Consider the following 12,274-nt stretch of genomic DNA (forward strand, 5'->3'; position numbering starts at 1 on the left):
AGCCTGTAGGGACTTAAGAAGAGAGTAAGCAGAAAGGTAGGATTTGAATTCAGTCTAGAAGGAATCTAAGAAAGAGGAGGGAGAGTATTCCAGGTATGGGGAACAGACAGTGAAAAGGCATTGGAAAAAAAGGCATTGGACACAGGAGATGGAGTGTCCCATTGTGGTTTTTTTCACACGTTTCTTTCTAATTTTTTAGTTAACAGAATTTATTTCTAGGTATTTCAGCCCCTCTCGCACCCCCCCCCATGAGAAAAGGTATCATTTGGCAAACATATTTTAGATAAACAGATAGATAGATGGATGGATGGATGGATCGATAGATCAGTCAACTGATAGATTATATCTTTCATGTTTCCATTTTTCAGTTCATTCTCTGGAGGTGAACATTCACAAGTTGTTCTTTAAATATTAACTCTTTGGCTGTATATAATATTCTCTTGGTTCTACTTGTTTCACTCTTCATTATCTCTTGTAGTTCTTTCCAAGGTTTAAAAAATTAATCTGCTCATTGTTTTGTATGGCACAGCAGTATTCCATCACAGTCATCTACCACAATTGGTCTCGCTATTCCCTGATTGATGGACTTGAGTATCAGGCTTAAGGAACTGTAAGGAGCTTCGTATTGCTAGATCATAGTCTGGAAAGGAGTAAAGTCTAAGAAGGCTGGAAAAGTAGGAGAAGGCCAGGCAAGAAATGCCAAACAGAGGATTTTTATCTGCTCCTGGAGCTAACAAGGAGCCACTCAAGCTTCTCAAGCAAGGAGATGGCATGTTCAAATATGCAGTTTAGGAAAGTTATGTTAATGGCTGAATAGAGGAAGGATTGAAGTGGAAGAGACTGGAGGCAGGCAGATCCCTCCAGGTGTGAGGTGTTGAGGACCTGATCTAGGGTGGTAGCAGTGTCAGAGGAGAGAAGGAGGCAGGCAAGAGAGAAGTTGTCAAAGTAGAAGCAACAAGATTTGGTAATAAATTGGATATGAGGAGTGAGCATGAGGCAAGGATGATCCTGAAATTGAGAGCTTGGGTGAATGGGAAGATTCTTGTGCCATAGAAAGTAATTGGGGCACAAGTAGCTAGGTGATTCAGTGGATTGAGAGCCAGGCCCAGAGATAGGAGGTTGGGCTCAAATCTGGTCTCAGACTCTTTTTAACTGTGTGATCCTGGGCAAGTCACCTAACCCTCATTACCTAGACCCTTCCACTGTGGAACCAATACACAGTATTAATTCTAAGAAGAAAGGTAAGGGTTAAAAAAGAAAGTAACTGGAAAGTTTGGGAGAAGGGAGAATTTAGGGGTAAAGATAATGAGTTCTATTTTGGACATATTAGATATATAGATCTGGGCAATATCTATATAACTATCATCTTTATGCTAACAATTTATAAGTCTATATATGTATTTAATGAGAACATTGGGTAATATATAGAGAGAATTATATGGGACTTTGGAGGGAATTGAAATTGTGGGAGCTGATAAGACCACCAAGAAAGATAGTATAGAAGGAGAAGAGAAGAGGTCCAAGAACAGAGTTGTGGGGTGAAAGTGAAGGGAGGAAGAGGAAGGTAGATAATTCCAAATGACACAGAGTCCTGGGGAACCCCTATGGCTATTGAACATGTCATGGATCAAGAACCAGCAAAGGAGACTGAGCAGTGATGATGATGAGAACTAGGAAAAAAGTAGCATCACAAAAACTCAGTGAGGAGAGAATATCCAACAAAAGAGGGTGTTAAACAATGTCAAAGACTGCAGAGACATCCAGAAGAGTAAGGTTTGTGGGGGAAAAACCACATTAGGTGTGGCAAGGAAGAATTCACTGGTAACTTTGGAGAGAGTAATGCTGGTTGAATGATAAGGCAAGAAGCCAAACTTAAGAGATTTCAGAAGAGAGAGTGAGAAGGAAATAAGTTGGGGCACCTATTTGTAAATGGCCTTCTCAAGGAGTTTAGCCACAAAAAGGAGAAGAGATATGGGCTGACAAAGTAATGAAGATGGATTCCTCCAGAGAGAGTTTTTTGAGAATGGAGGAGCCATGGATATATTGGTGGACATTAAAGAAACAGCCAGTAGACAGGGAGAGATCAACGATAAGAAGTAGGATTGATGGCGGCATAGTTTGCTATAACAGACAAGAGGACATTGTGTTGGAGATGTGGGACTGGATCTCAGCATTGTAAATAGAAAGAGCAGATCTGGGCTTAACTCCTAGCTCTTCTGTATAACTTTTAGGCAAGTTGCCTAACTTCTCTGAGCCTCTGTTTCCTCATCTGTAAAATGAGAGAGTTGGATAAGGTGACCTCCAAGGTCACTTATAGGTCCATATATATATATATATTTTTATATATATATATATATATATATATATTACCTATAAACTTGTAAGTTGCCAGCATTGGGATGATAGTTAAACAGAAAGTGCATAATTTTAGTTTAATGGTAGTTTACCAATGGCTGAAATTAGGACCTCAACTAAGGTCCTAGTCTCGTATTTCATCGTAGCATAGAGGAGACTCTATGTTCTCAAAAGCTACTCCAATTTCAAAAAGATTTAAGTATAAGCTAAGTAAAGGAATCAATGTTGTCTGCCCAAAGGGCTTTAAAAGAATGTACATCCTCTGATCCAGCATTACCACTACTGGATTTATATTCCAAAGAGATTTTAAAAACCTGGGCAAGGACCTGTTTGTACAAAAATATTTATAGTCATGATCTTTGTGGTGGCAAAAAATTGGAAACTGAGGGGAATATCCCTTGATTGGGGAAAAACTGAACAAATTGTGGTATATAATGGTGATGGGAATATTATTGTGCTATAAGAAATTATGAATCAATGGATTTCTATAAGAACTGGAAAGATTGTCATGAACTGATGCATAGTGAAATAAGCAGAACCAGGAGAACATTATATACAGAAACTATAACATTGTGGGACGATCAAATGTAACAGACTGCTATTAATCACAATGTAATGAAACAGGATGATTCTGAGGGACTTATGAGAAAGAATGCTATCCACATCCAGAGAAAGAACTGTGGGAGTAGAAATCCAGAAGAAAACATATGATTTATCACTTGTTTATATGGGTATAGGATTTGGGGTTTTGGTGTTAAAGGATTACTCTTTTACAAAAATGAATAATATGGAAATGGGAAATTATATAACCCAGTGGAATTGCTTGTCAACTCCAGGAGGGGGAAGGGAGAAAACATGAATCATAAAACCATGGGAAAAAACTTAAAAATTAAATATATATATGTATATATATATATATATGAAAGAATCTATGTTGTCCAAGAACCAGCCTTTCTAAGTTCAGAAAGGCTTACTACTGGGTAATGCATTTTGAACCTTGGCAACTTTCAGAGGGTGTTTGCTAACTTTCTGGAGGTTTGTGATCCATATAATAGTAGAGAGAACACTGACAGTAATAAAGCAAGCAAGCACACTAGGTAAGGATAGCTTCTAGGTGGCTTAGTAGATCGAGAGTCAGGTCTAGAGATGAGAGGTCCTGGGTTTCAAATCTAGCCTCAGACACTTCTTAGTGTTGATTCTAAAACAGAAGGTAAGGGTTTAAAAAACAAATAGGTAAGATATTCTCATTCTCATTCTCTCTCTCTCTCTCTCTCTCTCTCTCTCTCTCTCTCTCTCTCTCTCTCTCTGTTGTGTCAGAGCTAGAACTAAGAATTATAATGTCAAGGTAAATTAATTTTAAATCACAAAAGCTTACATTGACTGATCTGTCCCAAGAGTGTAATTTTGTTAGGAGAGAGAATAGCTTATCTCCTGGAATATCTAGGTCCACCTGTGGGACCACTGGCCACCTCCAACTTCCTGGAAAGAGATGAAGGGATAAGGATAAGGGAGCAGAAAAGGATATGGGCAACTAGGTGGTGCAGTGGATAGAGTGCCAAGTCTGGAGTCAAGAAGACTCATCTTCCTGAGTTCAAATCTGGTCTCAGACACATAGTAACTATGTGACCCTGGGCAGGTCCCTTAACTAGCTTGCCTCCGTTTCCTCATCCATAAAATGAGCTGGAGAAGGAAATAGCAAACATACTCCAATATCTTTGCCAAGAAAATCACAAATGGGGTCAGGAAGAGTTGGATGTGACTGAAAAGAACTAAGCAACAAAGGAAAGGAATGGGAATGTAGGAATGCCAGCATCAGTGATACACAGCATAGGACCAGCAGAGGACCACCAGATGTGAGGATAGCAGGCTAGAAAACCACCAAAGGTAATTATTACCTTTCTGTCCTCCCAATCCCCACCCTGTTGTGGCCTTGAGGCAAACCCCTCTTGGCTCCATCCTAGTTATAGCCTCACTTGGTATGCATACCTTTTGGTCCCTATGAACCCTTAAACATATGTGTCCCATTCTCTCCCCCTTTCAGGCGCCTGGTGGATCGCTTAGAGAACATGAGAAAGAATGTGGCTGGAGATGGAGTAAACCGCTGTATCCTGTGTGGAGAACAACTGGGAATTCTGGGCTCCTCCTGTGTGGTGTGTGAGGACTGCAAGAAGGTAACTCTTTCCTCCTGTTTCCCTCATCCCTCTCTGCTGAGCTCCTAGGTCTGGCTGACCCAAGGATAAGCAATAGGACAAAATGAGTCTTGGGAGTGATGATTTCACCTGGAATCTTTCCATCTGAGGCAAGTCTGAGGTGGGGAAAAAATTATAGGGTTATGAGATTAATGGTGGATAGGACCACAACTCCTACCTTTTATAGATGATGAAACCAAGATCCAGAGAGAGTAAACAGTTTGACTAAGGTCATATAGCAGCAGAGCTAAGATTCAAACCCAGGTCCTTTGATTCGAGTCCAAGTGCCCATTCCATTAGCTCTTTGTATCAATCAGGACTTGAATGAGGGAGAGGCGCCATATGCATTCCTTTTCCTTTCTTCTCCCCTTTACCCTGTCTGCCCCAAACTCTAATCTCTGAGTCTTACAAATCTAACTCAGCCTCTGTCTGGTCTTGCCCCCAGAATGTCTGCACCAAGTGTGGAGTGGAGACCTCAAACAGTCGTCCGCATTCCATCTGGCTTTGCAAGATTTGCAGTGAGCAAAGAGAGGTAAGTAGTCTTCTTTGACTCCAGTTTCTCTGGGCTCCCATTCCTCCCCAGTCAGTTCCCCAATTCCTGAGCAGGGACAAGGAAAAGAAGGAAAGGAAGAGTTCATCTCCATTGTCTGGGTTTCCATCAAAGTCCTGAATCCACCTGGGTCTTAGTGACTAGAGGTATCAATAAGAAGATGGTGATACTCAGGCTGGATACCAGCCAGCCAACCCATATTATAGTAATTAATATAGTACAATAATAAAAATAAATATGTGTACAAAACATACACACACACACACAATTCCCACATCTACAGTAAAGTTGTCCCTCATTGTATCGAGGTTCATTTATTGTGGCTTCACTGTGTCATGGGTTTAAAAAAATAGATTAAAAAAATAGATATCTAATTCTGTATCATGGAGTTTTTGCTATATTGTGGGATTTTGCAGATGCTGTTCTTAATGGAAATGCAGTATGCCACTGCCGATTGCACAAAGGCGATCAACCACAGCACTGTTGGGTGCTGATTGGCTCAGTGACTATCTCTTTGCTCTCCCGCTACTTTGCAGATTTTCATCTATCACAGGGGTCTCTGGAACGTAACTCCCGTGATAGGTGAGGGATCACTGTATTGTCCTTAATTCTGGGCATCACATTTTGCCCAACATCTTCTCCATTAAAATGAGCTCCTTAAGGAGTAGAAACACAGAAGAAAAACAACTGCTTGAACACACGGACTGATGGGGATATTATTGGGGATGTAGACTCTAAACAATCACTCTAGTCCAACTATCAATAATATGGAATTAGGTCTTAATCAATGATACATGTAAAACCTAATGGAATTGTGGTTGGCTCTGGGGGGGGGGTGGTTAAGGGAGATTTTGGGGGGAGAAGGAAAGAACATGAAACATGTAACTAGGGGAAAATATTCAAAATTTTTAAAAAATACTAAATAAATAAATGCATTCACACAGGAAAAGATAAAAAAATAAAATGAGCTCCTTGAGAGCAAGGACTATCTAAACTAAATTTCTTTTTTTCCCTGTATTGCTCAGGTGATGTAATCTGGAGGCCAAATACCAGTGAGTGAGTGGAGATAAATGAATGGGCCACTGGATGTTAAGAACCAGTGAGACAGGAAACAATGCACAGGCACTGCCCCCTGGGCAGCCCAGGCAAATTAAGAAACTATAGTTGGTTCCTGAGATGTGGCATGTGAGCGTTAGTGGGCAGAGAAAAAAATTTATAAGTTGAGAGAAAGAGGAAATTGGGGTCTTTAGCGTGCGCAAGGATGCACGGGGACAAGCAGAGTGGACCCTTGCTGGGTTGTAGCTAGGGGCCCATAATATTGGCTATAGATTAGAAAGGTTAAGTACCTCTCTACCTCTCTCCTACTTGTTCCTCTCTTTACTACTACTACTACTACTACTACTACTACTACTACTACTACTACTACTACTACTACTACTACTACTACTACTACTACTACTACTACTTTTGATTTAATAAAGTTATTAATCTACAATCAGCCTCATAATTTTAAATATTACAGGACTATTTTGTCTCTTCTTTTGTCCCCATTATTTAGCTCAGTGCCTGGCATACAGTGGGTGCTAAATAAATGCTTATTGTTGTTAATTAGACATTTTAGGGAGGACATTGACAAACTGAGAGTATCCAGAAGAGGACAACTTGGATAGTAAAGGATGCTGATTCCATGTCTTAGAAGTTTAATTGATGCAACTTACTTTACATATTTAGTCTGGAGAAGAAAAGACCCCACCCTTCCACCCCTAGTGACAAATTAGATTTTTTTTAGTACTTGAGGGGCAGAAAGGGGATTAGCTTTGCTCTGCTTGGCTTCTTCCCTTCCACTCTGCTCTCCTTTCTCCTCCCCTCTTCTCCCCTTTCCTCTTGTCTGTCTGTGTCTGCCTCTCTCTATTTCTGTCTCTGGTTCTCTCTTTATTCCTCTCTCTCATGGGACCTCCTCCTCTTTCTCTCCTTATCTGTTTTCCCCCCATTCTCTACTTTCCTCCTTCTCTCCCTCTGTCTGGGTCTCTCTCACTCCAGCTCTCTTCCTTTCTGAGCTCTGAAACCATAGCTTTTTATTGAGCCATTTCAAAACAATTCAATCAATCAATCAACAACCATTATCAAAAGTCCATATGTATCAGGCACTGTCAGCAGAGGAAAGTAGGAAAAAAGAGGGAAGAGGCAGACAATGGTCCTTTTTTCTTCTCCTCACTGGAGCTGACCTCCCTGGTCCTCCCTGTCCCTGTGTGCTAGGACCCTGAAAAGTGTGCCTCAGTGGTGACAAAAGGAATTCCCTGTAATAAACCAACTATGATCTCAAGTCTCCACTTGGAGACTTCTTCCTTCTTGGAGATCTTCTAAGTCTGACTGACAAAGAGCTACTACTTGTCAGGTCTGCTCTAGAGGAGAATCCCTTCATGTAGGGTTGGACTAGCCAGCTACTGAGGTCTCTACCACCTCTGCAATTCTGTGATTCTCCTCCACCCTCCATTCCCCTTCCTCTGATGGGTAACTAAGTCACACATGGCCCAGAGCCAGGAGAGGATCTGTTTCTCCTATGCCTTGGGCCACCCGGAAGACCAGGGATTTTAAAGGGGGAGATCGTGGAGTCCAGAAGAGCAGATAGGAGCCCACATTCTATGAGCTGACTATGAGAAACCTCTCCTTTAGAAGAATCACAGAGTCACATATCTCTGAATTGGAAGCTGACTTCAGCTCCATTTAGACCCGATTATACCTGAAAGGAATTCCTGCTATAAGACACTGGATAAGAGGTCATGGTATTTTTGTGGAAGTCCTCCAAGAAGGTAAAACCTACCACCTTTCCAGGCAACCCATCTATTTTGGGACAGCTCTCATTGTTAAGAACTTTTTCCTGACTTCAAATACAACTTCCACCCACTGCTCCTGATTCTGCCCTTTGTAGTCACGAAGAATAAGTCTAATTCTTGTTCCACATAACATTCTTTCAAATACTTGGAGACAGCTCTCATGTCTCCCCTGAGTCTTTTCTTCTCCAGGCTAAAAACCTCTGGTGTTTTAAAAATCCTTACCTTCTGTCTTAGAATCAGTACTTCCTATTGCTTCTAAGGCAGAAAACTGGAAAAGGCGAAGCAATGGCTAAGTCCTGCCAGAGGCCAGATTTGAACCCAGGACATCCTGTCTCTTGGACTGGCTTTATCCATTAACCTACCTAGCTGCCCCCTTTCTTCTCCTCATTTTCTTAACTAGTCCTCATGTGACATGGAATCAAGGTTCCTCACCATCCTGATTGCCCAACTCTGGACACACTTGCCAGCGTATCTGCGCCCTTCCTAAGCCATGGCTCCCAAAATTGAACATAGAACTCTAGATGAGGTCTGATGAGGGCAGAATGAAATGAGATGATCACATCCCTGTGCTTAGAAACTCTGACCCTGTTAATATAACCCAAGATCCCCTTAAAAGTTTTGACTGTCGTATCACACTATTGGTCCCTACTGAGCTTGCAATCCACTACACCCTCCAGGTAGGGTTTTTTGCACAGCTGTTGACCAACCATGTCTCTTTTATCTTGTCCTTATGAAGCTGATTTACATTTGTCTTTACTAAATTTCATCTTATCAGATTCATTTAGCTTCCAAGATCTTTTTGGATCCTGACACATAGTAAGCACTAAGTGTTAGCTAGCATCATCATCATTATTATTTTAATGGTATTTCAGATAATTGAAGACCCCCATCACTACTCTATTCTGCTTTTTTTCCAGGCTTCTTACTCCTCATTGATTTCTTCTTTCTCAATTACAAAAATCACTTCTATTTCTCCTCTATCGATGTTTTAAAAACCCTAATCTTCTTAGAATCCAGACAAGTATTGGTTCCAAAGCAGAAGATTGGTAAGGGTTAGGCAAATGGGACTAAGTGACTTGACCAGGGACACAGCTAGGAAATGTCTGAGGCCAAATTTGAACCAAGAACCTTTCATCTCTGGGCCTGGCTCTCAATCCACTGAGCCTCCTAGCAACCCTCCTCCCCAATGACTTTTATCCAAATATTCTTCCTCATTCTTTCTTACTCTCATTCCTGAATTTTATCACTTGAATACACCATCTTGATATATAATACTTCACTACCAGATAGATAGATAGATAGATAGATAGATAGATAGATAGATAGATAGATAGATAGATGGATGGATGGATGGAAAGACAGACAGACAGATAGAGAGATAGATAGATAGATAGATAGATAGATAGATAGATAGATAGATAGATGGATGGATGGAAAGACAGACAGACAGACAGACAGATAGATAGATAGAGAGATAGAGAGATAGATAGAGAGATGAGATGGTAGATAAATAGATAGATGGATAGACAGACAGACATAGACAGATAGATAGATAGATAGAAAGATAGATGAGATGGTAGATAAATAGATAGATGGATGGATAGATGGATAGACAGACAGACAGACACAGACAGACAGACAGACAGATAGATAGATAGATAGATAGATAGATAGATAGATAGATAGAAAGATAGAAAGATAGAGAGATGAAATGGTAGATAAGTAGATAGATAGATGGATGGACAGAGAGAGAAGTTATATGAATGTATATTCACACACACATAGATACCCAACATTTTTTCATAAGGTACATCCGTCCAGAGCCATCACTAATGAATCTCATCCCACCAAGTTGCACCAATGATTATGAAGTCAGATTTATCTCCTTGTGTTAGAACCTCAAATTCTTCTTACTTCTCTAAACTCAGGGAATTTGTATATAAACATTTCAGGTCATGGATTTCACTTCTAGCTCCTTTCTTGGATTTTGTCTTTCTTCATTATAGCTACTATCTATAGTATCTACCTTGGGTAGGGGCAGGATAGATATAAGCAATTTCCTATCTTTTTAGCTCTTCTGATTAGATTTGCAAAACACCCAGCAAATATATTCTTACCACCATTTGTTGGGTGTGCTTCATCTCTGGCCAGGAATCTGTTGTCCCTGTGTTTTATACTGTGGTCTGGAAGTCCGAATCTTATTTTCAGATACCAACTTCTTATCAAGCAGTTCATTCCATATGTGAATACATATATATGTGTTTACGTGTATATACACACATATATGTATATATATATATACACACACATAGGTATTTCTGTTTGAAAAAAGCCCAGAGTTCTGTTTGTAGGTTGAGCTGAGTCATCACCTTCTACACCACTTGCCTTTCTTCCTTCAGGTATGGAAGCGTTCTGGAGCATGGTTCTTCAAGGGTTTCCCCAAACAAGTGCTCCCTCAGCCCATGCCAGTGAAGAAATCCAAGCCTCAGCAGCCACCCAGTGAGCCCAGCTCATCAGAGCCACCCACCCACCTGGAGCCCAAGACTCATCCCCGAGCACCGAGCAGAGGTAAGATTAGTGAGACAATCATCTTCCAAGTTGGGTCAAGTTGCTCCATTATGGGACTAGAAGCTCAGACCACAATCCACAGTTCAGGTTTCTCCCTATCTGAACAAATATGGTGGCAGTTTGAGCACTGGCCTGGGAGTCAGCATTTCTGGCTTTCAATCACAGCCTTATCTAGTCCCTTTTCTATGCTTACCATGCCAAATGACTAGTACCTGTTTCATAGTTGGGGAACTAGAGGCTCTAAACAGGGCATAAGAGGATCGAATAGTGCTAAGATAGCAGAGGAGGGAGAGGTCTCTTTGGGGAGGAGGAGTGCTTGAGGAAGTCATCATGGTGGAGGTGACATTTGAACTGAGCCTTGAAAGATGGATGGAACTTTAATGAATAGAGTTGGGAAGGGATAGGGAGGACTTTCCAGGTCACAGAATTGTGAAACCAGAGAAGATTCAAGGGAAGAATTTTCATTGCCAATATTGCTTATCTCTTTATATTTCTTAGGCCCAGGAGAGGCTGGCCTCCCTGGTGAACATGGTAAGGGAATGGGGCCTGCCCCCATGCATGTAGTCCTACCCTCTTACTCCATGCTCAGCTCACTGTGAGCTCCTGGCTATGCTGTTACATCCTAATAATCCTTGGCTTTTGGTTTCCCAACACCCCAAAGTCCGCCTCCTTCACTTCTTTCCTATCCTTCCCTTCAGCCTTGAGTCTATAGAGGATTCTTGCCTCTCCTTGCTTCCCTTCCTTCACACAGAGTGAGTGAAGAACAAGAGCCTCCCCATCACATCCTTTACATGTTGGGTGGCTCCACCTTGGGCTTGCTTTGGCTGATGTTTCCCTTTTGCAGATACAATAAGCTCTTGATGAGCTAAGGCCTTGCTTGGAGAGGGAGCAGGTTCAAGAAACTAGTTCTGACCTTGGGTTCAAGAAACTAGTTCTACATTTGACGCATGCTGATTGGCTATAAGACCTCTGACAAGTCACTTATTTGCTCTCAGCAGTGTTCTAGGCAACTCTTTTAGACTCTAAGCGGTAGAGAAGATGGGGCAGTAGATAGGAGCTTGGTTCCAGAGTTAGGAAGACCCAAGATCAAATCTGACTTCAGACATTTACTAGCTGCACAACCATAAGCAAGTTACTTAATCTCTGTTTGACTCAGTTTCCTCAAATATGGAATGAACATACTAATAGTACCTGGGCAGCTAGGTGGTTCAGTAGATAGAGCACTGGACCTAGAGTCAGGAAGTCTCATCTTCTTGAGTTCAAATTTGGGCTTAGACTCTTCCTAGCCATGTGACCTTAGGCATGTCATTTAACCACTTTTTGACTCAGTTTACACCTGGGCACCTAGGTGTAAATGTAGAGAATATTGGACCTGAAATCAGAAATGTAGAAAATATTGGACTTGAAATCAGAAAGACTCATTTTCCTGAGTTTAAATCCAGTCTCAAACATTTCTTAGCTGTGTGACCGTAGGCATGTCACTTAACCTCTTTTTGACTCAGTTTCCTTAAATATAAAATAGGGGCAATAATAACACCTGGGCAGTGAGGTAGGGCAGTGGATAAATCTTCAGATCTGATCAGGAAGACTCCTCTTCCTGAGTTCAAATTTGGTCTCATACACTTACTTAGCAATTGTGTGACCCTGGGCAAGTCCCTTCATCCTATTTGCCTCAGTTTCTTCATCTGTAAAATGAGTTGGAGAAGGAAATGACAGACCACTCCAGGATCTCCAAAATGGAGTCACAAAGAGTCTGACATGATTGAATAAAAATAATA

The 12,274-nt window shown here is 41.2% G+C and overlaps 1 protein-coding gene across 1 annotated transcript in view; it reads left to right on the forward strand.

The window, feature by feature from the left end:
* Positions 1 to 12,274, forward strand: part of RPH3A (rabphilin 3A) — a 116,821-nt gene that overhangs the window by 45,430 nt on the left and 59,117 nt on the right. The window contains exons 5-8 of the mRNA XM_044685431.1: positions 4,397 to 4,526; positions 4,990 to 5,076; positions 10,328 to 10,496; positions 10,995 to 11,027. Coding sequence (XP_044541366.1) covers positions 4,397 to 4,526; positions 4,990 to 5,076; positions 10,328 to 10,496; positions 10,995 to 11,027 — 419 coding nt within the window. The remainder of the gene's footprint in view (positions 1 to 4,396; positions 4,527 to 4,989; positions 5,077 to 10,327; positions 10,497 to 10,994; positions 11,028 to 12,274) is intronic.

This window comes from Gracilinanus agilis, chromosome 1 (genome assembly GCF_016433145.1).
Source record: "Gracilinanus agilis isolate LMUSP501 chromosome 1, AgileGrace, whole genome shotgun sequence".
In the NCBI taxonomy this organism is placed as follows: domain Eukaryota; kingdom Metazoa; phylum Chordata; class Mammalia; order Didelphimorphia; family Didelphidae; genus Gracilinanus; species Gracilinanus agilis.